Here is a 27,948-nt window from a genome sequence, read left to right as displayed (position 1 = left end):
CCGGGGCGGGGCCGAAGCGAGCGGCCGGGCTGGGCGCGCACCGGGAGAAGCAGCCGCCCGGGAGCTGGGCGCGTTCGGGTGCCCGCCTCGCTCCACGCCCGCCGGGGGCCGGAGTTTGCGCTCCGGGGGCTGGGGGCGAGGCTCGGCGGCGCGGCGCGGCTCTGCCCGGCGCCCCAGGCTGCTCGCCCCGGGATGGGGGCTCCGCGCTGGGCGCGGCTCTGCCTCCTGCTCCTGGCGGCGGTAACGCTGTGGGTGCTCCTGTGTGGGCACGACCGAGACACGCAGGCTCCCCCGAAGCCCAGGTAAGGCGAAGGCGAAGGCGGCGGCGGCGGGGGGGTTGGAGCTCACAGCGGACGGGAAGAGACAGTTCCGGAGAACTTCTGGCTACAACATCGTGTCCTGCGGTAGGCAGCCGCGCAACACATGCTCTGCGGCGGGGCCGGGGCAGCGGACTTGCACGCAGAGCGAAGGACAGACAGACAGACGGACACACACAGCAAAGAACACACACATGGAGCGAAGGGAGGACAGACAGATACATATAATGAAGGACAGACACACACAGAGCAAAGGACAGACAGACACAGTGAAGGACAGACACAGCAAAGGAGTAAGGACAGACAGACACACACACACACACAGAGCAAAGGACAGACAGACAGACACAGTGAAGGACAGACACAGCAAAGGAGTAAGGACAGACAGACACAGTGAAGGACAGATAGACACGCACAGGGAGAGAAAGACAGACACACACAGCTAAGGACACACACATGGAGCAAAGGAGGGACACACAGAGAGCAAAGGGCACACATGGAGACAACAGAGTGGAAAACACCACCCTGGAGAGTGAGGCAGGCAGCAAAGGGCAGGAGAGAAGAGGGGCATTTTAATCTGGGCCTCAAGGGGCTGGGAGTAAAAAAGACAGGGAATGTTAAGTGCATAGGGATAAGCCAAGCTTCTGGCTGCCCTTAGCTTTCTGTCAAGCCTCAGGATGTTTTGGCCAAGGGCTGTGTAACGTGCTGCACAGAGGTCTCTCTCTGGGCCCAAACCTGCAAGGTGCGGAGAGCCCTCCATTTACATTGGTTTACATGATTGAGCCCCACATGCACACAGCGTAGAGCTTCAGCGGGTGTAAATCAGCATAGCTCCGGTGACCTAGACTAGAGCTACACGGATTGACTTACCCCAGCTGCAGATCTGGACCCTGGACTTCAATGGGCTGAGGCTGATTTATCCCAGCTGGAGATGCAGGCCTCTGAATTCAATAGAGCAGTGCTGCTATACACCCACTGGAGGCCTGGCCCCCAGCACTATGGCACCTTGTGATCACTGACCTGCAGTGATTCCCAGCACCTGCAAAACTTCATGGACACCATTTCCTAATCTCCTGGGATCAACCCTGCTCAGCCGCCAGGCCCTGAAAGGACCCTAGGAGGGTTCCATCCACTGCCAACCCAGATTGTGAAAATGTAGCTTGTAATGTAGTGGCCATGCATGTGGGAGGCGAGTTTCACTGCAGGGCATTTTGCTTCCAGGGGCATAATCCATCCTGCTTTGCTGGGAGGATCACAAAGCTTGCGCAGTATTTGCACTTGCATTTACCTTTGGGAGCATTGCTCACCTCTGTACCACGCAGCCTTAGGTCAAGTAGATGGATGTAAAGAGCGTGGATGTAACAAGCAACTCAGGGTGATGGTTTTTACTGTATCATCCTGCAAAGTGAGTCTGTGATTGGTACTAGTGCCAGCATCTTTCTGTGCTATATGTAAATACAGTAACAACAAGGAGTCCAATAGCACCTTAAAGACTAACAGATTTATTTGGGCATTTATTTGTTTTTGTGGATACAGTCTAACACGGTTACCCCCTGATGTAAAGACAGTGGGAATCGCCCAGCTGTAGGGACTGGGGATTCATTTGGATATTACAGAGGATCTCAGACATGATCCACACCCTCCCTCCTTTCTAGCCGTCGTCTAGCAAAGCTCTGCTAAATTCTCCGTCCCTAATATGCATTTCTACTCCTGCGAATCCTTCTCCTGCTGGGAAGTGGCAGAGCTGGAAACCTCTTTGCCTCTGCTGCTCTCTGCAGCCCTGTTTAACGGTCAAGCAGCAGTGAACAAGTTGTGGGGCGGCCGCACACTTCCTGTGTCTGTGCTGAACAACAACATCTAGTAATCAGGAGGCAAGAAGGAGAAAACTTGGCTCTCGTATAGAGCTTTTCATCCTACAGAGTGCTGTAGAAAGTGTTATTGTCCCCATTTTATGGATGGGGAAACAGAGGCATAGCGAGGTGAAGTGATTTGCCCAAGATCCCACATAGCAGGATCAGTGTCAGAGCTGGGAAGAGAAATCAAGACTCCTGACCCCCAGTCCAGAGCCATAGCCACTGGACAGAGCTGCTTCCGGGGGGCAGTGGGGATGCTAAAAAGGAGGAATATATTAGTGAAATCAAAATCCTAATCCCAAAACAAGGTTCAAAGTGCCAGCCTGGGTCATTAACCCCCATACGTTCTAAACAAAACAGCAACACCTGCCACCCCATATTAAATCAAAAGCCCTAACCCTAAATTCAAACGATACAATCAGAGACATGGAACCAAATTCCTTATCTCTGTGCACTCCATTGGATTGTAATTACTTCCCTTGAATCATGAATCTAAGTCAATCTGTATCTGACCTCAAGGCCATTTCTATAACCAGGGGCTGTGTTGTGTTTGTTCGGTCTGTACAGCCAAGCGCCAGGCCCACAGAACTCAATCCCAGTTTAAAGCAAGCATGCTGTTCCTGCACTACCTACAAGATTGGGAGATGAGCTTGCTGCCTTGCTTCATTTTATAGGTAGCTGAATTTCACTGTTGTCTCATGTTTAGTGTGTAGTTTGGGACCCTTCCAGGTAAGAGTGCTCCATACATGTAAGCCGTACCTATGTACATGCCCACTTCCGCTCCATGAGTCTGATTCTCCAGTGCTTTTGCACAGCTGATCACACCTGTGCAAAGTGGATGTAAAATGCCACACTATCCAAATATGATAGTGCCTCTACTTCTTGAGCTCAAGCTCCTTGACTACTTGTTACAGGTGCAATCCTCTGGCTTGGCATGGAGGGGGACCTGTAACACACACTCACTCACTCACCCATGGGTGACAGTTGCACAGGGTGTAAAGCAGTGCAGAATCTCATATGCCGAAGTCCGTAGGAGTTCATGGAACATAAAGGCCTGGCTCCTAATTTTTTTTCCAAATGATGTACTTAGAAATGTCCGGTGTTGGCAGGATGGGAATGATTAACCTTGTCATTAATTATTAGCACATAGGAAAAGATGGTTGACATTTCCATAGCTCCGCCTGCCCTTTTCCACCAGTTTGATCCTGTAAGGGGTGGGCAGCCGTCGGAGGGAGTGCCACATCTCACAGCAGGTGCTCAGCACTTTGCAGAGCAAGGGCTTTTCCAGAAGGCCCTGCTTCGGCTCCCTCTCCTGTGGATTTGCTTAGCCCCTGAGTGTGTGCTTAAGGCAGCGGAGTTCCACTGCGGGCTCACAAGTGAGTTATCTACAGGGAATGCGATGGGGAAATGAGCCATAGGAAATGCCATCTTTTTAGATTCCAGAGCTATTAAGACAACCCACCTGCATGCTTTGGGGACACTGAAGGGTCCCAGGAAGGGTTGCCAGCAGACGCAAGGTCAGAGTAGTGTTTCGGTGCATCACGTGGTGACGTCATGACTTTTCAACGTGATGCCCTGACAGGGAATCTGGAGTGGCCGCAGCTCCTGGCAGGCCTTGCAAGGCCCTGATGTTACTGCTTTAGGTCATGGCCTCCCCCCATGATCATTTAGCTCAGCAGCAACGTGCAAGGAAGTGACCTGCCGGCAGAGGTGTGCGTGCATGTGAGGCATCACATCACACAGGAAGGCACCCTGGCAATACAGGGCCTGAGGAGATCCTGGAATGCCTCAGGGTTTGACAAGCTCTGAATAAAATACATCGGGCTTGAGGCTGAGATTTTCAAACAAGCCTAAGGCCCCCAAATCCCACTGGAATTCAGTGAGAGTCAGGTTCCTAATTCCCTAGGCAGCCTCACTGCCCCTGCCAAACCTACTCTTCTTATTGGGGGCAGCATTTTAACAAACGGCTACTCCACCAGTAAATACCTTGAATTTAAAGTGGCCCAGAACCACCTGTCTTTCCAGGAATGCACCAGGGGCCTGATCCAAAGCCCACTGAAGACAGTGGAAAGGCTCCGATTGACTTCAGTAGCCTTCAGCTTAGGCCCTGATTGAGTAACCCCTCCCCATGCTCTTGCAGCGAAGTGGGTGCGGTTCCTCGCCTGAGGGAGGGGGCAGGGTCTGTTCTAAGAATCAGGTCTTAGCTGGTATGTGGGAGGGCTCTGTTGCTCCAGCTAGAGATGAAGGACCCAGGTTCAGGATTGACCCACAGCTTTTGGGGTAGTAGCAACCCCAAGGGGGGGATGGGATGACTCCTTCCTAAGCTGCCACTTAGGGGTGTTTTAACACAGATGTTTTAACACTGCAGCCACCACCTCTTGCTAATCTGTCTTCCACTGTCCCTGCTGCAGGAATGCTAGGAATTAGGGGAGGGTTCAGTGGAAGGCAGAACAGATGGGAACAACCTTCCTTTGATGGGGTGGAAGTCCCTTGCAAAGCTGTGCCCCGGGCCTGGACAGAGAAGTCACTCACAAGTCAGCTTGAAGCTGGAGCGACTCCTGTCTGCAAAGCCCTTTGACAGTCATGACAACAGTTACTTACCTATGGAAGCCTGTGGGGGGGGGGGAGAGCCCATTAAAGGAAAAATAACTTTCTGGAGGGAGTGGGCCCCAGTTAAAATTGGGCCACAGCTCCTTGTGGCAGAGGGGCTGAAGGCCAGGTGTAAATTCCCCTACACTTCAGGGAATTCCCCCCTACTGCAGGGAGCCTCTGCACCAGCCCTGGGTGCTGGAGTGTCCTGGAGCATGAACTGGTATGACTGGGGCAGGTCTGCACCTGGGCACTTCTGCACCCCTGCCATGGGCCATAGTGACCATTATGGGAGGGAGGGGAGGGGGCATGCAAAGTAGGGCAGCTGGTAAAGAGTTGTTCTAAATAGCACTGGGGCCTGTACATGCCCTTGTGATCCCCTAAAAGGCCAGGCACAAGTTCTCTCTCCCTTGGTCCCTGCACCGGTGCCTGTGCAAGCAAAGGGATGAATTGGGCCCAGTGAGTTTAAACTGCTGGTTTGACACCATATAGTGCTTAATCACCACTGGGAGTGCTTAGATCTCCCAGTGCCAGGAGCCTTAGAAAAATCATAGGGGTGGGATTTCCAAAAACGATTGGCCTAACTCTGCTGCCATTGACATCAAGGCCAATGCTGAGTGCTTGCGAAAATCCTACACTAGGTAAGTAGAGGGAGAGAGACATGTGTTACTTGGTTTGTTGGCAGATTGCAAGTTTTTCCACCTGTTTTGATTTTTCCAGCCTTTCTCTTGAAACATGTAAGTTTTTGATCAGAGATAGGCCCAGACCAGGGCTCTTCAGCTTTGAGAACAGTCGACTGCAGATCTGATTCCGGCTCTGAATGTCACGACTCTGCTCCTCTGACTCTACTTTTTAGCTGATTGCATTTTGCAGTAGCGTCCCAGTCAGATGTACATATATGCCTTAAGCCTTATTTTAGCAGGAATGGTCTGTACAGAATTTAAAGCTCTTTATAACTCCACATACTGTAAGGTCCCTGGAATGCGATGTCTGGAGAGGGGAGGGGACGATCTTTCTTTTTAGTCAGGACCTTTCTTGGAGAAAGGGAACAAAATATTCTGTGCCACTCAATTGTTTCACAGACATATGCCTCAGAGATTCAGATCTTATCATCTCTGCAAACAAAGAGTGTGAGAAAGAAGGGTGGGGAGTCTCAGATAAACTAAATTCCCTTTCCCAGGCCTCCCAGACAATATCTGATCACAGTTTGGCAGGGTTGGGGTAGACACACTATTTCTAAGCACTGGTGACTTGACTACCTGTGTCTGATGGATCATTCAGAGACTGGGAGTGGACAGATCTTAGGAATGGTCGCAGTTCAAAGAAGCATCCCTGTGACTTCAATGGGACTTAAGTACATGCTTAAATGTAAGCGTATAACCTCCAGTGGACTGGCTGACAATACAGAACCTGAGGAAAGCCTTGCTGTTGGGCCCAACCTCTCTGTGGTCTCAGGGCATTGTCCCAGGAGCAGCTCGGGGGTGAGAACTTCAAAGCAGAGCAGAGCAGCTCTGGCTACCATCCCTGTGCTCCTATAACACAGGCAGGGATGACTGACAGGGGTTATCAGCCACTTTCTATAGAGCATGGGGAATTTTTTAAAAATTATGTTGGGTATTGGATAGTTCACCATGTGGGGAACTAGATGGATCACCCCCAGAAAGCACTGTGAATTTCTCCCTTTTCCCCTTGGAGTCACAGTGGAGAGCTGGGCTCCCTCCAGAACCCATCGAAGGTGCTCCATCGATTGGCTAGCGGTGGACGCTGCAGCCACTGGGGGCCTCATGTGCTTGATTAAAATACAACCAAGACCCACCTTGTGGTTTGCCGCTGCATATCCCGTTCAGCAAACAAAAACATACTGCTGCCGGCCCAAGACTTCCAAACTCATTCCACCAATGACCCCTGCTTTGATGGGCCCGCAGTGCTTGCACTTTGAGGAAGCATGGTACCAGTGAGCAGCCTGCTGTGTAAGGACAGCAGTAGCTGGACAGCTGCCCTGCACTTTAGCCTCTGAGCACCCTTTGCAATGGACACCTCACTATGAACAAACTATACAGGTATAATTTGGTTTCCCAGACAGTTTGGAACGAGCAAACCTCTTTGGGCAGGGTAGATTTATTTAGTTTGCTTTCTGGATCACATACCCACACGTGGGGAGCTGAGACTAGAATGCTTCCTGTAGCTCCAAAAGCTCTCTGCCTCTTCACAGCGAGCTCCCATAGCTGCTACCAGTAGCAGGTCTCTTATCCTCTCTGTACTTCAGCCACGAGGAGGATGGCATCAACTGAAGGCTCTGCATGAGCAAGGCCTTTCAATTCATGCTTAACTTTATGTGGCATTGATTCAGGCATGGGCTTGAAGTGGATAGAGCCACTTTAACCCTGCTACGTGTTGTGACAGTTTCTAACCAGGATAACTAATTTTTGAGTGTTCAGACCTGTTCCTATGTGTCCTGAGGGACCCCTGCCCCTCCATGCTTGCCAGTAGCAGCTGCCATCTTGATGTGGTCACCAGCAGGTGACATCTTGGAGCTGACGGCATCCCCCACATCGGGTTGCTAGGCAGCAGCGTCTTTGGCACCTGTTTCTCATCTGGTCCACATCACTGAATCGGAAAGAATCCAGCACCATGAGTGTAAGTCCTGGTGCATGCCGCACAAAAGGCGCCAGGGGGTATCTGCCCTTCGAGTTGGGGGGCTGTTCTCAGTTCAAGGACACGTACCCGGTGTAGCTCCAATCAAGCCAGCGTGCTAAAAATAGAGCATAGCCACGGCCGCTCCAGCAGTGAGAGTGGCTAGCTGTTCTGAGTGTGTATCCAGGCTCTCGGACGGGTACTCAGATACAGTTACTCAGGTTTGCTAGCCCTACTTGCCGGGGCCGTGCTCTATTTTTCGTTCAATCAGAGCTAGTACCAGTCTATCTCCTTGAACTGAAAATTATATGCTTGAAGTGCGGATGTAGTCGCAGTGCCTACACCTGGCCTGAAGCTGAGGCCTTGCCAGAGAGCCTGAGTACATCAGGAAAGGCCAAGCAGAGGAGTCAGGGGTGAGCTGTGTCTCAGAGGGGTGAGGCTTGAGGAAGAAGGTGGCAGGGGCTCAGGTTGGGTTTTCTCCAGGTTTTGCCTGAAGGTGGCAAACTTTCTCTCAGGAATCTCCTTCCGTACAAGGGTGAACGTGCGCTGGGTCAGCCAAAAATATCCAGAGCCTGTAGTGGGTCTGGATTGGGCAGACCAAAGCCCTGTAATGTCATAAACCAGGGGTGGCCAACCTGTGGCTCTGGAGCTGCATGCGGCTCTTCATGGGTTAATATGCGGCTCCTTGTATAAGTGCTGACTCCGGGGCTGGAGCTATAGATGCTAACTTTCCAATGTGCCAGGGAGTGCTCAACCCCCTGCTCTGCCATGCCCTCGCTCTTCCCCCCTCCCCACCAGAGCCTCCTGCATACCGTGGAACAGCTGATTGCAGGAGACATGGGGAGGGAGTGGTAGGCACTGATTGGTGGAGCTGCTGGCGGGCAGAAGGCGCTGCAGGTTGGAGTCGGGGGGAGCTGATAGGCTGCTGACATATTACTGTGGCTCTTTGGCAATGTACATTGGTAAATTCTGGCTCCTTCTCAGGCTCACGTTGGCCGCTCATGTCATAAACTAATCTTCACCACTGGGCGATGAGAGACCCAGAACTCCTCAGAGGCCACTGCTAGAGCACCCCTACTTGGGACCTCATCTCAATCTCTCCTCCACCCTAGCCTCCCCTGTAGCTTATCAGAAGTCTTTTTTTTTCCCTTCCTCCCACCATGTACCAGCCTGTTTGCATAGCCCATTCCATTCTCTCCAATCTCTGTTCAGCAATCCAGAGTCCTTCAGAATGTGTAAATATGCACGTAGGGAGTTAGAAAGAGCAGGCTAGTATGTAGGACAAGAAATCTTTATGAAAAGGGGTTACTGTCTATGTACAAGGGCTACCTTTCAAATCCAAACCTCCACTCTGTGTCATTTTCTCCTCCCAAAATACCCAAAGCGGTAGATTGTTCTCTGCTGCCCACTTTGCAACCCTGCAACCCACTATGCCAGCTGTGGACATCTTCCACCTCCTTGAAAGCATCACAATCATTTCATTGCTGCTTCAGGTCTGCAGAAGTGCTGGGAACTTCAGCTAAAAGGGGGCTGCAGTCCTCAACCCCTGCCAGGCATACTGGGGAAAAAGGCAACTCACCATTACTGTATTTGTTAGGGAATCAAAAACGCCTGCTGAACTGCCAGGTATCAAGCGAAACACAGGTCCACCATTAGTTTATTCAGATGACAGTAGTGTCTGCAGGCCTCATTGTGCAAAGTGCTGTGCGAATACACAGTTAGGCACCATCCCTGCCCTGAAGAGTTCACAATGTAATTAGACAACGCAGGGAGAGGAGGAGAAAGAGAAAGAAAGTTGCCCTCGGTCAAACGGCAGGTTAGCAGCAGAGCTGGGACTAGAACTCACTCCTCCTTCCCTCCAGTTCAGAGCCATTCAGGCCAGCTGTACCAGACCAATCCGCAGATCATCTAGTCTGACCTCCTGTATAGCACAGGCCAGAGAACTCCCCCAGAGTAATTCCTAGAGCACAACCATCTGTCATGAGCCCACTGGAACGTTAGTGAAAAGTAGCAGCTCAGAAGGTGGCGATGGGGGAGCCGGGGGAAACAGCTAAGCTGGTAAAAAGACAGGAATGAGCCATGTTCCTCGTGGCTGGCTGAGACCAGGTTCGCTGAGATTCAGCCCAGAAAGAAGCTCAAACTGCAGACAAAGCAGATTTCTTTGAAGGGGGAGACAGGGGAAAAGGGCGGGGAAAGGACAGTGTTGGCAATGCTGGTAAGATCTATGTTTGTGCTGCTCAGTAATTAGCATCTTTGCTTCCTCACCAACTGGAGCATTGGTTAAAGGAAAACATGCACTTGGTTTGATCAGCAGTTAAATCAGAAGTTTTCCCAGCCTGAAACAGCGCCTAGATATCACAGGAGATAGACAGCCTGTATTGTATGTTAGAAAACAAAGAGGGATTTCACTCCGAGGAAGGAGGCCACTGCGAAAGTGACATCCTTAGTGACACTACAGGCAACCCTATCATTACAGTGTTTAAGGAGGACCCCTCAGCAGGCCAAAAGGAGGGGGCCACATCCCTTTGCTCCCCAGTGGTTGCAGCTGTGCATTCAGCTCTGTTTGGCACACAAGAACCCACCCCAGGTCTCACGGTAAGTAGGCAGAGGGCACTGGGGAATGGCGTACATCCTGGGAACCTGGTGGAGCTATCTGGAAACCCAATCCGGGAGTGAGCTCTGGCATTTTTCATACAGAAACCTGGGAAGAAGGGCCAGGAGGCAGGCTACATTATCCGCCTGCCTCTACCTGTCCCAGGCTCCTCAGACAATGTCTCTAACAGCATGCTTCTTGTCTCGTCCACAGTAAGGCATTTTAATATAGGCACCTCATGATACGCATCCCCTCCCCAGATGGCCCCCTTCATCCAGAACAGAGACTGCCACGGGAGTCGCTTTGAAGTGAACCTTCTGTTTGCTGATGAATAGGAACCTCTTCTCCCCTTTCTTAGGGGTCCCAGCTGGCAGGCTGGAATGTGGAGCTGCTGTAAACTTATCTCTCCTGCCTCTGAAAGTACAAGTACGCAGGTGGCCTGCAGCCTCGGGAAGGCAAGCTCTCATCCACTAGATCCATCGCTCTCTTGCACACAGCGCACACAATCTGAGCACCTGGTACTGTAAGCCCTCCGATTTCCTACGGAGAGGTTTCAGGATGAGGGCGGTTTTCCATGGAAGTCAAAGCAGTTGCTCAGAGCAGTCTGGGCATTACCCCAACTCTGTTGCACAGCCTTGATCAGCTTTGAGGCTTAGTTTGTTTTGAAGGTGATCCTGATATACTGACAGGTGTCATTGTGGACAGAGTGGTGGAGATGGGGCGGTTGGGAGGGCATATGCCCTTTGCTCCTCCTATCAAAGGTCTGTGGTTCTTTCTTGGCAGCAGCTATGTACCAACACCCTGCGGGACCCATGCAGTCAGTCTAGCTGGAGCCTGCAGAACAGCAGCCTAGATTCAGCCTTTGGAATTCATTCTCACAGGGAGTCAGCGAGTCACATACGTAGGCTCCATTTTGAAAAGGTCTGGGAGGCTTGATGAGTAGATCTGCAACCTGAGCGTGTGGTACAGATGGTTAACTGTTGTGCTTCCAGGGTAGGAATCCTCCCAAATGGCACAGCATTGCACAGTTGCCCAAGTGTGTTTTTTATCTCCATCGGAAACATGAGGGATTGGCCAGTGGCGGGAACTGGCTGCTGGATTCCGTGGGCTGATGTGCAGATGTGTCATAGCTAATCCTGAGTTGTTCTGATCACTCCCAAGAGAGGCTTAAGGAAGAAAAAGATACTGGAGAGGCTGAGAAGTTCAAGTTGGATGCTGTCCACACCAAGGCTTAGTTTCAGCCCATTATAGATGTAGGAGCCAGCCATGGATTTCAATATTGGATCTGACTGAACTCTTCCCACTTTTGAGTGTGTTTCTATCCAGGGATTTGGCCTGGGCCTTTCTTTGGTTTGTTTATTTAAAAAAAAACTCAGCAGGAACATGAGTCTTTTTCAAATTGCAAAGGAGTAAAGAAAATAATCCAGTAGGCCAGGAGCTGGTGACTAAAAGAGACTATTGTTTGCAGAGAAATTCTCCTTGCTCAGAGAGGGCAGCCCCAGTGAGCAGGTGACAACTGGCTTCCTGCCATAAAGTGATCTACTGACAGGTGACCTCTCACCCCAAGGGGAACAGTAGGTAGTTTAAAGAAAGGAACCCCAAGGCTGCACCCTCCCCTCAGTGACCTCCCATTCTGCTCTGGGTCGTGTTACCATGGTGACTTTGGGAGCCATGTTAAGTCAGAGGGCTGGTATGGAGGGCCAGAACTATCCGAGCTTGGATCTCCTCGTGCCATGCCAGGAAGCATATGTTTCTGGAAGGGGGTGGGATTCCCTTCGGCAAATGTGAATAAACCCAATTTTCCCCGTGTGGTTCTCCTGGACTGAAAATCACTGCCGTGAGCACTGTCGTTCCAAAGAGACTGGATATCCAACCTACGCAGGTGGTGTCGGAGAGAAGGCTTTGGATTCTTTGACCATGGGATGGTGTTCCATGAAGGAGGAGTGCTGGGCAGAGACGGGCTCCATCTTACGAAGAGAGGGAAGAGCATCTTTGCTAGCAGGCTGGCTAACCTAGTGAGGAGGGCTTTAAACTAGGTTCACCGGGGGAAGGAGACCAAAGCCCTGAGGTAAGTGGGAAAGTGGGATACCGGGAGGAAGCACGAGCAGGAGCACGCGAGAGGGCAGGGGTCCTGCCTCATACTGAGAAAGAGGGATATCAGCGAGTTATCTCAAGTGCCTATACACAAATGCAAGAAGCCTGGGAAACAAGCAGGGAGAACTGGAAGTCCTGGCACAGTCAAGGAATTATGATGTGATTGGAATAACAAAGACTTGGTGGGATATCTCACATGACTGGAGTACTGTCATGGATGGGTATAAACTGTTCAGGAAGGACAGGCAGGGCAGAAAAGGTGGGGGAGTTGCACTGTATGTAAGGGAGCAGTATGACTGCTCAGAGTGCAAGTATGAAACTGCAGAAAAACCTGAGGGTCTCAGGATTAAGTTTAGAAGTGTGAGCAACAAGGGTGATGTCGTGGTGGGAGTCTGCTATAGACCACCGGACCAGGGGGATGAGGTGGACGTGGCTTTCTTCCGGCAACTCACGGAAGTTACTAGATCGCAAGCCCTGGTTCTCATGGGAGACTTCAATCACCCTGATATCTGCTGGGAGAGCAATACAACGGTGCAGAGACAATCCAGGAAGTTTTTGGAAAGTGTAGGGGACAATTTCCTGGTGCAAGTGCTGGAGGAACCAACTAGGGGCAGAGCTCTTCTTGACCTGCTGCTCACAAACCGGGAAGAATTAGTAGGGGAAGCAAAAGTGGATGGGAACCTGGGAGGCAGTGACCATGAGATGGTCGAGTTCAGGATCCTGACACAGGGAAGAAAGGAGAGCAGCAGAATACGGACCCTGGACTTCAGAAAAGCAGACTTTGACTCCCTCAGAGAACTGATGGGCAGGATCCCCTGGGAGAATAACACGAGCAGGAAAGGAGTCCAGGAGAGCTGGCTGTATTTTAAAGAATCCTGATTGAGATTACAGGGACAAACCATCCCGATGTGTAGAAAGAATAGTAAATATGGCAGGCGACCAGCTTGGCTTAACAGTGAAATCCTTGCTGATCTTGAACACAAAAAAGAAGCTTACAAGAAGTGGAAGATTGGACAAATGACCAGGGAAGAGTATAAAAATATTGCTCGGGCATGCAGGAGTGAAATCAGGAAGGCCAAATCACAACTGGAGTTGCAGCTAGCAAGAGATGTTAAGAGTAACAAGAAGGGTTTCTTCAGGGATATTAGCAACAAGAAGAAAGTCAAGGAAAGTGTGGGCCCCTTACTGAATGAGGGAGGCAACCTAGTGACAGAGAATGTGGAAAAAGCTAATGTACTCAATGCTTTTTTGCCTCTGTCTTCACGAACAAGGTCAGCTCCCAGACTGCTGCACTGGGCAGCACAGCATGGGGAGGAGGTGACCAGCCCTCTGCGGAGAAAGAAGTGGTTCGGGACTATTTAGAAAAACTGGAAGAGCACAAGTCCATGGGGCCGGATGCGCTGCATCCGAGAGTGCTAAAGGAGTTGGCGGATGTGATTGCAGAGCCATTGGCCATTATCTTTGAAAACTCATGGCGATCCGGGGAAGTGCCGGACGACTGGAAAAAGGCTAATGTAGTGCCCATCTTTAAAAAAGGGAAGAAGGAGGATCCTGGGAACTACAGACCAGTCAGCCACACCTCAGTCCCTGAAAAAATCATGGAGCAGGTCCTCAAGGAATCAATTCTGAAGCACTTAGAGGAGAGGAAAGTGATCAGGAACAGTCAGCATGGATTCACCAAGGGCAAGTCATGCCTGACTAATCTAATTGCCTTCTATGATGAGATAACTGGCTCTGTGGATGAGGGGAAAGCGGTGGACGTGTTGTTCCTTGACTTTAGTAACGCTTTTGACACGGTCTCCCACAGTATTCTTGCCAGCAAGTTAAAGAAGTATGGGCTGGATGAATGGACTATAAGGTGGATAGAAAGTTGGCTAGATTGTTGGGCTCAACGGGTAATAATCAATGGCTCCATGTCTAGTTGGCAGCCGGTATCAAGTGGAGTGCCCCAAGGGTCGGTCCTGGGGCCGGTTTTGTTCAATATCTTCATAAATGATCTGGAAGATGGTGTGGATTGCACCCTCAGCAAGTTTGCAGATGACACTAAACTGGGAGGAGAGGTAGATACACTGGAGGGTAGGGATAGGATACAGAGGGACCTAGACATATTAGAGGATTGGGCCAAAAGAAATCTGATGAGATTCAACAAGGACAAGTGCAGAGTCCTGCACTTAGGATGGAAGAATCCCACGCACCGCTACAGACTAGGGACCGAATGGCTCGGCAGCAGTTCTGCAGAAAAGGACCTGGGGTTACAGTGGACGAGAAGCTGGATATGAGTCAACAGTGTGCCCTTGTTGCCAAGAAAGCCAATGGCATTTTAGGATGTATAGGTAGGGGCATTGCCAGCAGATGGAGGGACGTGATCGTTCCCCTCTATTCGACATTGGTGAGGCCTCATCTGGAGTACTGTGTCCAGTTTTGGGCCCCACACTACAAGAAGGATGTGGAAAAATTGGAAAGAGTCCAGCGGAGGGCAACAAAAATGATTAGGGGATTGGAACACATGAGTTATGAGGAGAGGCTGAGGGAACTGGGATTGTTTAGTCTGTGGAAGAGAAGAATGAGGGGGGATTTGATAGCTGCTTTCAACTACCCGAAAGGGGTTCCAAAGAGGATGGATCTAGACTGTTCTCAGTGGTAGCTGATGACAGAACAAGGAGTAATGGTCTCAAGTTGCAGTGGGGGAGGTTTAGGTTGGATATTAGGAAAAACTTTTTCACTAGGAGGGTGGTGAAACACTGGAATGCGTTACCTAGGGAGGTGATGGAATCTCCTTCCTTAGATATTTTTAAGGTCAGGCTTGACAAAGCCCTGGCTGGGATGATTTAGTTGGGGATTGGTCCTGCTTTGAGCAGGGGATTGGACTAGATGACCTCCTGAGGTCCCTTCCAACCCTGATATTCTATGATTCTATGAACCTGTAGGGGGCGCCACTCCCACCTATTGCTGCTGCCCCTTCTCAGTGGGGCAGAGTCAGGGAGATAATCCCTCACCACTCCCCTCACCTTTCAGGCCTGAGGACAGAATGAAGGGATAGAAAGAAGGGCCTAGGAAAGTCAGACTTCCAGCTCACTGCACCCAGCTGCTGGCATGGAGCTTCCATTTCACTGCCACGCATCTCTCCAGAGCACAGGGGCAGATTTGGATCTGCATTTACTGTTGACTTTAGTCACTGCTTCTTTGAACTCCAGGACAATGGCATCTCGACCCACCTGGCAGTGAGCCCATTGCCCTTTGTGCCTGCACAGAATAACAGAGACTTCTAGTGGGCTAAATCCTGAGCGGGTGAGAGCACGCTCCACTCCCGTGGGCTTCAGTGGGAGCCATGAGTCCTCAGTACCTCCCTGGGTTTAGCATGATGACTTCAGTGGAAGGGGCCCAGTCTCTCACAGGATCAGAGTCCCAGGTCGTAAGCAACGTGGTGCAGAGACCACAAACAAGCCTCACTAACATCCCAAGCCAGGGCTTGAACCCAGGTCTCCAGGGCCCTTGTGTAAACTGGGAATTGGTCTGGCACCAGCTCCATTGCTAGCCCAGATGGAGCAGCAAGAGCACTAGTGCAGCCCAGGAGCTAGCATCTTTACTGTTCTGTCATCTAGAATCTAGACCTGCTCAGAACATGGTTAATGCCACGATGCTAAATACACAGGAGCCCTGTCTACACTACAGCTGCACTGGTGGTAATTACGGATCTTAAATTTGCCAGTGTAGATGCAGCCGGGGATGCAGGGCCGGAGCAAAGCTGCATGTCTGAGCCCCACTCAGGCCCATTACTGTGCCTTTGAGGGTCAATGAAACGCCAGCAGGCCCGTTTCTCTCGCTGCTCCAGGGAGAGCATATTGAGGGAACACCAGGGGCTTCTCTGCTGGTTAGCACTGGCTAAGGCCAGATTAACCCCACCCCACCCTGGGCTGGCCTGTTGTGTGCCCTTTGGGGGTTGGGTTGTCTCTCATTCCCTGCATCACTGTCTTGATGGGCCACAGTTAATGTTTAAACAGGGACATTTTTTGCTGAATGATAAATACCGGTCACGAAGCTGGCTCGCTGAATCCCAGCCTAAAACGCCTCTCCTTTCCTCAGCCTCTGACTCCAAACACCATGACCTCATCTTCCTGAACCTCCTCTTCAGACTCACCCCCAGCAGACACAGCCATGGGCAAAGGCAGGACACTGTCCTAGCCCACTTGCTTCTGTTCTCAGCTACCAAAAAAGACAGAAAAACCTAGACTGGTTCTCTGGAATTGTGGCCTCTCTTTTTAAGGGGGCGTTTCTGCTTGTGAAGGGTGTCAGCCATGAAAGCTGAGGTTTGCTGTCTGCCCACAGGACAGTTACAGCATGGACAGCAGCGGTACAAGCTTCCCCTGTGCCACACTGTCAGTGCTCCTGCGTGTGGGGACCCCACTAGGGGCAGGAGGGGAGTTCAGTTTCCATTGGCCTCTCCATTAACAGCTTAGCCTCTCTTCTGAGAATGCCCACTTTGGGCAAATTGAATGGGTAGTTTCTCAGATGTGGACATGTGCCCACTAGGAACTCTTCTGAGACCCACCCACTCATTTCGTGTGGGCCGTGAAATAGCCATCAGATGCCAATGACTACAGCTGGTCGGAAATTGCCTGATTAGAACAGTTTTATCGGAATATGCTGATTGGACAAAGATCAAACTGTTTCCTGGGAATGTTCCAATTTGGTCTAATGTTTCCTGGGAAGTTATCAAAATGTGTTTTGTTTGTGCTGTTTTGACTTTGATATCATATTAAAAGAAGCATTTTGATAAGATCAGAGTGAAATATTTTCAGAATATTTCATTTTGCAAAAAGTTCTTTGAGAGACTTTTTGTCCAAGATCGGGACAAAACCAAGTTTTGGAATCTTGGAGTTTCCCCTACGATGGAAATTCCAAATTTTAACCAGCTCTACTAAGGACTTATTCCCGGAGGTGAATGGCTCCTTAGGAACCTGCAGGATGGTCCAGTGTCCCCACTTTTTCCAATAAAACAATCAAATCTGACCCCTTGAATTTCCCAGATTGCCCCAACTTCCGTCATTGGTCTCATCAATTTGGTATTAGTTAATGTTGGTGAAGTGCTGGAGACATAAAAGGTGCTAAATGCTCGGCTAATGGTGTAAAATACTATACACCTTTCATGCTCCTCTGGCATGCCTGGAGTTCCTCACTTGGGTGTATTGTACAGTGCTATAGGATAGATTGGTTCCCTGCATGTCTCATGTTAGAAGATGTACATGTCACAATGGGCAAAACTGTTGAGGGCCCAGCACTGAAGAGGGAAAACCCCTGGTTTGATGTAGCACCCAAGTCACAGGGAGCCTGTCCAAGCCAGTGGCCCCTGAATTTTCCATAGGGCCCCCCAGCTTTTGCAGGTCTAGTGCCCCTCTACCTGAAACAGACACTGTTGGGGTTGTTCAGACCCTTACCTTTTGGCCCATCCAGGCCGTGTTCAGATGTATCAGATCTCAGGTTGTCTCATGAATCCGGTTGTTACACAACTGGTCTATGCTGCTGCTGGTACTCCTGTGCTCAGTTGTTCTCACTTGAAGGGGACGGGGAGGCCTGATAAACACGGGAGGTGATGGTTTGGCTGCACCTCTCTTCCCCCCTGAGGCTCTCTCTGTGTGGTCTGTTCTAGCCTGCTGCAGCAAGAGTCACTGCTGTTGGTGCCTGGAGGGATGTCCCGACATACTGGGAGCCATGACCTGAGAGGAGAAAGCAGCATGGTCAGGTGAGTAGTGCTGGGATAAGGAGGAAATTAGTTGCCATCTCTCATGTTTTTTCCCTGCTGATTGTTCTCATTGGAGGGGCAGGGGAGTTACTGTGGCCTTCTAGACAGGGGATGGTTCCATCAGCATCAGACCGCTGGGTTTTGTTGTTTTCCTTCCCAGGTGAAGGTTATGCAAGGGGAAGGCACTGGGCTGACAGCTCTGCACAGCAAAGCCCTCTAGGTATCCCCAGACCAGGCAGCAACAGGACCAGCTTCTACCTTGTCTTGCCAATGCCCCCAACCCAGCCCTCGAAGGCCCATCTGTAGGATGGGATGGAAGTTTAGTCCCCTGCCTCTGTGCTGAGACTGCCAGCCAGGGGCTTGCTTACTCCCAACTGCTTTCCCGTGATTGGACTGGAAGGAGGTCAGCACCTCAGCTCACAAGGGACCCCAGGCACCTGGTGACAGCCTTCCGTGCTATCTGGATGGGAACTGGCCACCGCGTGGTTTATTTCTTTCCATTCATCTAACTCCTTGGTGAGGGGGGAAGGGCTGCTCTTCCCCCAGGCTGTGCTGCCCATCTCACCTTCACCCCTCCCCCTGGTGCATTGACCTCCAGGAGAGAGCCCGCACCAGGCCTGTACATTACCGATGCCCCACAGAGTTTTCAGCCTAAATGGACAGGGGCTGTCACCCCCAAGTTACAGCGGGAACCGGGGCAGAGAACAATTAAGGGACTTGCCCACAGTAACGGCGGGCAGTCGGCCGAGGCAGTAACAAAATCCATAACTCCTGAGTGCCTGTGCCAGAGCACGCTCACCATCCCCCCCTTGTGCCAGGCCACAGTGTGGCAGGGGTTTTTTACTGTCATGCCCCTTGCTGCTGGGCAGATTCCATGGCTCAGCCCTCCAGCCAGGTCCCCTTTCCATTTCTGGCCCTTTCCAGGGGTAAGGGAAAAGTCCAAACAAAACAAACCCAGAGTCTCCAGGCCATGATGCCCAGCCTTCCGTCCCCATCTGGGACTCCTGGTGCCGAGGCTTGTACTTCCCTCTCTTGTTTGGGGAGGGAACCCAGCCCACCTGCCCCTCTGGGTTCCAGCCGAGGGACCCGCGTGGGGCAGCTAAACGCTGCTCTTTATAATCCCTCACCGCTACTCTTGCCTTTGCCTTGTTTGTCAGCCTCTCTCACAAGGCTGCAGACTCCACTGCCCCTGCTCTGTCTGTAGTTCAGTTTCCTCATGTGTCTTCTTCCCAGCCATCCGCTGAGATGCTCCCTCAAGTCCACTCCCTGGCAGCTGGGTTATGCCTCAGGCATTTAATAGCTCTCCCCTTAGCTCTTCTCCTAGAGCTAGGTTCTCATTCAAGCCAGCTGTAGGTCCTCAGCCGGCTTCTCCTTCAGTTGTCCCTTTTCCCCCCTCATCTGCCCTTTCACCTTTGTGTGTGTGTGGGAGGGAGGGGTGGAAAGGCTCCAGCTAATGCCTCATCTGCCCCCGCTCTGCGGGAGGCAGCAGAATATATGCTGGTCCCCTTCCCAAAGCTCATCCCAATTGGCTGGGAGGGAGAGGAGCCTTGTCTCACCCACTCTGCAAGGCTTCTGGTCCCAGGCCCTTAAAGAAATAATAACAAGTTTGCCCCACAGACACTACTTATTCCTGGGACTCCATCCCCCTATGTCTCCTATTCCTAGGTCTCTGCATACATCTGCCTGGTGGCCAAAAGTTTAAAGGGCCATGCTATGGGATAAAGGTGGGCTGCCATCACAGTGTCAGTCTAGTGCCTTAAGCTAGTGCTTAATTTGTGCCTGGGCTTGCCACATCAGTTATGGAAAAAAACAAAAACAAAAACAAAACAATGGCTTGAGCCCCAGCACCTCTTTCATTACAAATTAAGCACTGCCTTAACCAGAGGACCAATCTTCTTCCTTATTGACTGCAAATGGAGTCACAAGGGCTCACCTCTGAATCGCTGAGCATCTCAAACTAGGCTCCCAAAACCCAAGGCGCGCAAAATTAGTGCATAGATTTGAACGCTTAGAGCAAAGTGACTAGCTCAAGGTCACACACTGACCCAGTATTGCAATTGGGACTAAACCCCGGGTCTCCTGACTCCCAGCCTCCGATTCACTAACCATTAGACCATCAGGAATCCCAGTATGAGGGATAGGAAGAGCTACAGCAGAAGCTGTTGGATCTTCTTATGATTTCCCCGCACATGAAAGAGAAATGCACACAAGTGAAATTCAGTGCAAAAGGAATATTTAGCTCTTCTCTTCTTTTTTTCCAGAGGGAAGCCATCTAAATATTCTTCTGAGCCTGGCAAGGCTAAACCCACCAAGGAACAGGTAATAAGCATATGCTTAGCGCTGTCATTCTCATCACTTTGTCCTTGTCTTTCCAAAGTTTTTAGTCAGTTTGGGGTCTGGGAAAAGAAAGGAAGGGAAAATGTTCTCTGAAAATAAGGTCTGTTTATTTGAAAGGTATTTGACTTACTCACCCACACACCCCATGGCACTTCTCCTAAGAGACTGAGTCATCCTAGATTTGCAGGAAGGATAGGCAATTCTGAAAAGGTTAGAGGTTTGGTTTAGAGAAGCAGACAGAGTTTCAGCCACTCATTAGCTCTCTCCAGACCTCCCGGGCCTGCCAAACTGGATTGGGACTCTCAAGAGACAGGCATTTGGTTTTGGATGCCAATGACTTTCCTCACGGCATGTTTGTGCCTGAGAACCCAGCTCTGGGTGGAACCCAAGGAAGCGAGAACATGAAAGATATGAATAAAAAAGCAAGCCAAACTCTTCTGAACCTCAGAAGAGCTGTAGTATGGGGTGAAGGTGGGGGAACCTCTTCTTTAATCCAAACAGCTATACCAGTGACAGCCTGCGTGGTGGCACTGAACTAGTGCAGGAGTTGAATGTGAGCTGTATTATGTTTTGCCCAGGATGTGACTGGCAAGGAGCTGGCCTTCTCTGCACCTTCCCAGTGAAAATAAATAAGCAAGAAGTCATAGCTGGTGGGTGGAAGAGGAGGAGTGTTAAGCAGCACGTGTGGAAGTGCTAAGCCCAGGTCTGTACTGTTCATACCAGCCAAACTATGGTAGAACAGTGGTGGAACATCAGTGTTCTACCAAGGCAGGAGCTTGCTCCAGTGCCATTTGAAGTCAGTGGGAGTCGGATCTGGTCCACAGTACCTAGTCCTGCAGCTCTTGCTTACCATTGGGCCCACTGTTCTACCCGTCTCCACTGGCTTGCCAAGCTGTGGCAAAACCCCATTTAGAATTCTGCTTTTGCATGGCTTTCACACTGGCTCGCCTGGCCACTGTAGATGGGATCTATCTAGTGCTCAGCTCCTCAACCCTGTATTCATGCTTTCCATGGACATGCTTGGTCTGGCTACGACTTCAAGCTTTAAAATCAGCCAAGAAAGTACATTTGAGCTGTGATGAGGGATCATTAATAAGGTATTGGAAGCCTCTAAGTCTGTGGAGGAGACAATACTGCTACTGTTTATAGAGCACTCTTCATCTCTAAGTGATTTGTGAGCTTTGATTAACTGATTCTACCAACACCCCTTGTGAATTGGGTATCACCATGCTTCTTTTACAGATGGGGAAACTGAGGCAGAGAGCAGGGAAGTGACTTGCCGATGGTCACACAGCAGGTCAGTGGCAGAGCCAGGGACAGGATCTAGGAGTTCCCAGCTCACAGTCCTATGCTCAGACCAATATGTATAGAAGCTCCTTGGGAGAGGGTCCATCCTTTTGTTCTGTGTTTGTACAGCACCTAGTGCAATGGGACCTTCCTGGTCCATGATTAGGGCTCGCAATAATAACGAATAATTCAAACAGCTGCAGGTGCTGAAGAGAAATACAAAAACTTCCCTGTGGGGTTAGCAGATGTCTATAGGTGAGTGCATCCCTTTCACACCTCCCTGGCACCTGGTAAGGAATGGAGGTGTTAAGGAGAAGTGTGGGATGATTTCAAGACCGAAATGTGGTTCATTCTTCTTTCAGGCCAGCTCATGCCCCCAGTCACTGACGTCAAAAGTGAAGGCGGACCCCAGGTTTGGGAAGCTCTTTCGATTCCACATCCCAGTGCTGATGTGGGCACGGCACGTCACCCAGGAGACCCGGAACAGACTGAAGGAGCGCAGCGTCCCATATGGCTGGCAGGGCTTGTCCGACACAGGTAATGGGAGTGATGATGCACTGCAAACCCCTTTGTGACATGCCAGACACCCCATTCCTGGTCCCAGGAATAGTCTACCCAACAGCCATCTGTGGGGGACAACATTCCCTTGAGGCCAACCGAGGCTGGGACTGGTACCTCCATTGTGTTGGGTCCATTATAAATACAATAGGCTGGATAAAAGAACGAAAGGAAAGTGATGTAGAGATGGAAGATTATGGATCTCATCACCAGTTCTCTTAGCCGTCTGTCCCCTGCTTTCCATCTATAATTCCTAGCTCAGTTCTAGTTGTGTCAGCATAACCCTATATCCCAGTGCTACCCCTGCAAGCTTCCTAGCAGACGCCCATATCATAGAAGCCTCCAAACTAATGAGCTCTGACTGGCAGAGAGGCCAAGGAGTGAACATGGCCACGGAGCATGAGCTCCCTGCTCACCTCGAGGAGTGGCTCCTGCTATGGAGACGCATGGGCAGGGAAGCTGCCCATGCTGCAGCTTTTGGGAGAACTGCTCCTCCAGCATTGGGACAGGCACCTTCCACCAGCACTTGCTTCCTGTTTTGAGTTGGGTGGCTATGTGGGATGGGAGGAGGGGGTGGGGCAGCTGGGGTGTGGGGGAGCAGGCCAGCTGGGGTGGGCAAGCGGGATGGGTGGGGAGCAGGGCAGCTGGAGTAGATGAGTGGGATGGCGGAGGGGAGCAGGGCAGCTGGAGTGGATGAGTGGATTGGGAAGGGGGAGCGGGGCAGCTGGGATGGGGGGAGGGATCGGGGGAGGGGAGCAGGGCAGCTGGGCCGGGGAGCGGGATGGGATGGGAGTGGGGAGCAGAGCAGCTGGGTTGGAGGAGCGGGATGGGATGGGGGAGGGGAGCAGGGCAGCTGGGGTAGGGGAGCGGGATGGGAGGGGGGAGCAGGGCAGCTGGGTTGGAGGAGTGGGATGGGATGGGGGAGGGGAGCAGGGCAGCTGGAGTGGGGGAGTGGGATGGGAGGGGGGAGCAGGGCAGCTGGGTTGGAAGAGCGGGATGCAATGGGGGAGGGGAGCAGGGCAGCTGGGGTGGGCGAATGGGATGAGACGAGTGGGGCGAGGCAGCAGATTTACAAACCAAGTGGTTACACTAAGATTTCCCCTCCTCCCTGCGTCTCTGTAGAGCAGCCATCTCATCCTGTGCCTGAGGGGAGTGGGGGAGGTTGGGCAAACCACCTCTGAGGGTAAAGCGTGATCTCTGACAAGAGGCTCAGGTCAGGCTGGAAATGCTGGGCACTGGTTGTTCTACGAACTTCTTTGCCACATAGACAGAGAGATTAGCCAGAGGGGCATGTATGGGCATGGCTGGGTAGAGATCATCCTACAGCCTAGGCCTTGATTAAAACGCCTGCTGTGTAACCAGAGAATTAAATACCTTTCAACTAAAGCCCCTCCTCCCCGGGGAGTCAGAGCTCATGGAGCAGGAGGGGACTGTTAGGAAATGCTGAAATCAACATCTTGTGACATTTTCCTGAATAAAAGGTCCCAGTGTCTGTGCAATGATTAACTCAAACCACAAGGCTCTCAAACAACATGCTCCATTGTTGCTGGCGACTGGCTGCTGGGAATTGTTTCCCTTCCTACCCCACACCCACCCTCTGCACCTCTCCAGCCGCCAGCAGCACGACTGCCTCAATGGTGAGGTGACAACGGAGGCATTTGGGGGCTGTGTGGGCAGCACCAGCTGCGAAGAGTTGTGCCTGAAAGGGACAGGACAGGGTTGCTTCTGTCTCAGCACCCCTAGTAGGGCAATGAGAGCAGAGAGCTCCATACGCCCCAACCGCAAAGAGCCATGACTCCGACGGTAACCATTACACTGCTCCCAAGCCAGCCAGACACACCCAGGGAGGGCCGGGGAGCCGGTGGAAGTCGGGGCTGCTGAGCTCTGAGCTGGGCCCAGTTTAGACCTTGTAGACACCTGCACCTCTGCTCTTGCAATACGAGGCTGGTGCTGACTAGCCTCTTTCTTACCTGGATCTGCAGCCATTGCTTCCGCCTTGCATCTGCTCAACGACTCTGCCAACAGCTGGCTGTTCGACAAAGCCAGGTTCCCTGAAGGCTGCATCCGCTGCGCCGTGGTCGGGAATGGAGGGATTCTCAATGGATCCCGGCAAGGCAAGGAGATAGATGCCCATGACTTTGTTTTCAGGTATGGAGAGCTCAGCAGCCCACACATCCTGGGAGCTGTAGTTTGAGGAAACCAGGGGCACTTACCTTTGACAGGGACCGGGTCATTGGGGCTGTTTTGCTCCTTAACTAGCAGAAGATCCTGCTTAAAGATCTTGTGTATTAACAGTGGGCAGGTCTAATGGGGTCCCAGGGCATTCTTAGTAGGGCAACTCCGGCTGTACATTTCATGCCCTCTTGCAGCCATGGTTATTACTGCTGCCCATTGTGGGCAATGCTGCTTGATAGCTTGTCATGTGGCCCCGATGCTCCAACAGATTATTTGACATTAACAGAGACCATATGGCAAATCCCTATCCCACAGTTCCCCTTTCAGGCTGCTTTGGTCTTTCCTGGATGCCCCATTGTAAGGCACGTTCCAGTCACTTTGTACCAGCACAGCCTCATCCTGTGGGATTATCTGCCCACAGGGTAGGGTTTGTGCAATTAGGAGGAAGGTGTAACCGCTGTCGGTGCTTCCAAGACTGCACCTGCACTTCGGCCAAAGGGAAGACATCAGTATAGCACTCTGCACACCAGTGAGGGGAGAGGAAATGTACACCAAGGACACCAGAGCAAATCCTTGGTGCTGTAAAGGGGCTGTGAGATATTTATTGCCCAAGCGAGAGAGACCTCAGTTTGTAGCATCCCATCTGAGTGACGCTCCCGTCTCTCCTCATACAATAACTGCATGGTACCCAGCATGGCTACCTCAGAAGGATGAGGGATGAGTCATCCCTGCTGGGAACTTGAACCAGGACTCTAGGCCTTTCAAACTGCATGTGTGGCCCTCTGTGCTATCCCTGTGTAATAAGGTGTGAGGGACTTTAGGTAACAACCCTACAGCTGTAAACTGGCACACAACCCCAATTAGTAGCAGCATCAATGGGGGAGAATCATACTTAGTGCTCTGTGGTGAAAGACCAGTCCTTAATCAGAGCCTTTGTCTTCTCCTTTCTCCACCCACAGGCTAAATGGGGCTGTGATCAAAGGCTTTGAAGATGACGTCGGGACCAAGATATCCTTCTATGGTTTCACGGTGAACACAATGAAGAATTCCCTGATCGCCTACGGAGAGTATGGCTTCACCCAGATACCCCAGTCCAAGGTAAGCCATCAGGGCTGGGAGGTGTTGTGCAAATATTTGATTGGACCTGGAGAGTCATGCAGGCCGTGGCAACACCCGCTGAGGGATGGAGCTTTGCTGACCATCTTGGCCTTGCTGGCCACTGACACATACCACCTTAGAACCCACATAAAGTGCAGGAGACCCTGAGACCATCAATCCGTGACTCTTCCTGTGAGGTCTCCCTGGTTCCTTTCAGCTCCACCAGAAACCTCCTCCATGTTTGAGAAGCGCTGGGTGTCCATGACTCTCCACACTCAATCTTACCGCCAAAGAACATGTGTATGTTTAGTTGCCCTGCGTTTGTGAATGAGGCTCTTGCATCTAAGTGGGGCTGAGGGTGTGACAGGATGTCACATTGTAGCACCTGCTACACCAAAGCATTGTATGTATTTTGTGCCTCCCGCCCTGCTGCAGGACCTGCGGTATATTTTCATCCCCTCGGACATACGCGATTACGTCATGCTGAAGTCAGCCATACTGGGCAGCCGTGTCCAAGAGGGGTACGACAGAGGCGATGAGTGAGTAATGCTTCCAACCTGCTTTCTGCCCACCCTGAGCCATCTCAGGCATAATGCTACTGGGCAATGGATGTCCTCCAGCTGCAGGGTGGTTACAGCATAGACAGCATTAGTGCATACTGCCTTCTGCAAAGGTGTCTCAGCCCTCTCTAAGGTACTTATGTGGCCCACATTACAACAGTATCTGAGTGCCTCACTGTCTATATGTATTCATCCTCACGACACCCTTTTGAGAGAAGGGCCATTATACAGATTAGAGTACAGAGACTTAAGTGACTTGACTAAGGTCCCACAGGAAGGCTGTGGCAGAGCAGGGACATAGGTCTCCCACATCTCAGGCTCGTCCCCTAAACACTGGACCATCTTTCCTCTCTCTGCTCTGTCTTCAGGCCTCAGCAACACCTCATTTTCACAACCCTGATTGAAGCAGCTCTGAAAGTATCGCCCAGACCTCCCCAGCGCCCAACCCAGAAGTAGTTTAATGCAGAAAATCTCTGCACACAAATTATTCTCCTCCTTCTATTAATGACAATCATTTTTCACAAGCACCCTTCATTTGTAAGCAAAGTTAGAGGGGAGCAGAATCAAAACAAGGCTTACACTGTACATCTGGCTGCAACCTTAAGTCCATAATAAAAATGAAAGCTCTTCAGTGTCTCTCTGAGTTTCTGCCTCAGAGGAAAAGTGTTAACTCTGCGCTCCAGGGAGTTGTATTTTTTTTCTTTGTTTAATATTTTCTCTGTCTGATACCTCTGCTGCTGACAACCGGCACCACTGGTCAGTCTAAATATTCAGATTCTTTTCAGGTTGTAATATAAACACTGAGCTGTCTAAATACTGACTTGAAATGAAACTATTCCTTTTGATCTTCCCACCACAGCCCGCGGACATATTTTGGACCAGAGACATCTGCAAAAAAGTTCAAGCTGCTGCACCCAGATTTCATACATTATCTAACAGCGAGGTAAGAAAAACCAGGCACCACCTTTGAGGAAAACATTGTCTCAAAACACTTCAGCTTATTCGGCAAATAGCTCTGGAACTGCCCCAGTTCTGTTCACTGAAGCCTGCCCCACAATCAAACCCCTCCAACCTCAATCCCACCTGTTCACTGCAGTCTTCCCCCACTCAGTCTGAAATGCAGTCAAGTCCCACTCAGTGCATTACATCCCCGTCACTGGAGCCCAACCCACTGTGATCCATCTTGGATTTATGCCCACGTGCTCCTATTCATTGCAAGCCAATCCAGTTTCTTGCAGGCCACTGTGTTTCCATTCACTGTCATGTAGTCTCATCCTTTCCTCGGCAACCCACCTTGTTCACTGGGATTCAGTGCAGCCCATCTCTCTCTGTTTCACTGATCTCACCTCTTATAATCCCTCTTTGGTTACAGATTTCTGAGATCTGAAATAATAAATACTCAGTATGGGTATCTGTACATGCCCAGTACTGGTGCCCTCATGCTACTGACAGCTCTACATACCTGTGACCAGGTAAGAGCCTTCAGGGCTACCTTTCTTCAGTGCCTAGTACTCTGCTGGTCAGCATGAATAAAGGCTGATGGAATGAGTGTGGGGTGGAGTTAAAGCATGTTCCTGGCTTGGTTCTTAACCCTCCTGTTGTAGGACCCAGAAATATTTGGGTAGAGCTCACATGAGCCCCAACCTGGTATGAATTATTTCACTGATGGTGCCTGCTCCAGTGTGCCACATGGCTTCCAGGATGTACCATTTAGGACATAGCACTGAGGCTGTACCAGGTACATGGGGCAGCACTGTGCCCCACACAGCTACTCCAGCAACGTCTGACTGACCAGGTAACTCCTTATCCGAAGCCCGGGGTCCGGTCTGCCTAGGACAGGCTGGGCACTGATCCCACCTCCCAACTGTTCTGTTACCCTTTTCCCCCTGTCTGCAGGTCAGTGCTTATGGATTTATCACGGACAATTACCGAAAGTTTTCAGACCACTACTACGAGCGGGAGAAGAAGCCTCTGGTGTTCTATGCCAACCATGACATGCTGCTGGAGGCGGAGCTGTGGAAGAGCCTGCACAGGGCAGGCATCATGAAGCTGTATCAGCGGTGAGGCTGGGTGGCATGTCCCTTCTTGCTGTAACAAAAGTAGTCCTTCTCCT

The 27,948-nt window shown here is 51.1% G+C and overlaps 1 protein-coding gene across 1 annotated transcript; it reads left to right on the top strand.

The window, feature by feature from the left end:
• Positions 1 to 192: 192 nt before the first annotated feature.
• Positions 193 to 27,899, top strand: ST6GALNAC2 (ST6 N-acetylgalactosaminide alpha-2,6-sialyltransferase 2). Its single transcript, XM_077834315.1, has 10 exons — positions 193 to 302; positions 17,728 to 17,820; positions 20,082 to 20,139; positions 21,807 to 21,981; positions 23,985 to 24,150; positions 25,137 to 25,275; positions 25,711 to 25,814; positions 26,695 to 26,778; positions 27,208 to 27,307; positions 27,732 to 27,899. Exons 1-10 carry the CDS (start codon positions 193 to 195, stop codon positions 27,897 to 27,899), a joined length of 1,197 nt encoding a protein of 398 aa, XP_077690441.1.
• Positions 27,900 to 27,948: the final 49 nt, after the last annotated feature.

The sequence above is a fragment of the Eretmochelys imbricata genome, chromosome 14 (genome assembly GCF_965152235.1).
Source record: "Eretmochelys imbricata isolate rEreImb1 chromosome 14, rEreImb1.hap1, whole genome shotgun sequence".
Taxonomy (NCBI): domain Eukaryota; kingdom Metazoa; phylum Chordata; order Testudines; family Cheloniidae; genus Eretmochelys; species Eretmochelys imbricata.
This window is presented reverse-complemented; position numbering and strand designations above follow the sequence as displayed.

What these genes read in the sequence shown, in the direction of transcription:
- ST6GALNAC2 (XM_077834315.1), top strand. Translation starts at nt 193, where the DNA reads ATGGGGGCTCCGCGCTGGGCGCGGCTCTGCCTCCTGCTCCTGGCGGCG. An exon ending in GCCCATGACTTTGTTTTCAG is followed by an intron (nt 24,151 to 25,136) that starts GTATGGAGAGCT and finishes CTCCACCCACAG; the next exon opens with GCTAAATGGGGCTGTGATCA. An exon ending in CCCAGATACCCCAGTCCAAG is followed by an intron (nt 25,276 to 25,710) that starts GTAAGCCATCAG and finishes GCCCTGCTGCAG; the next exon opens with GACCTGCGGTATATTTTCAT.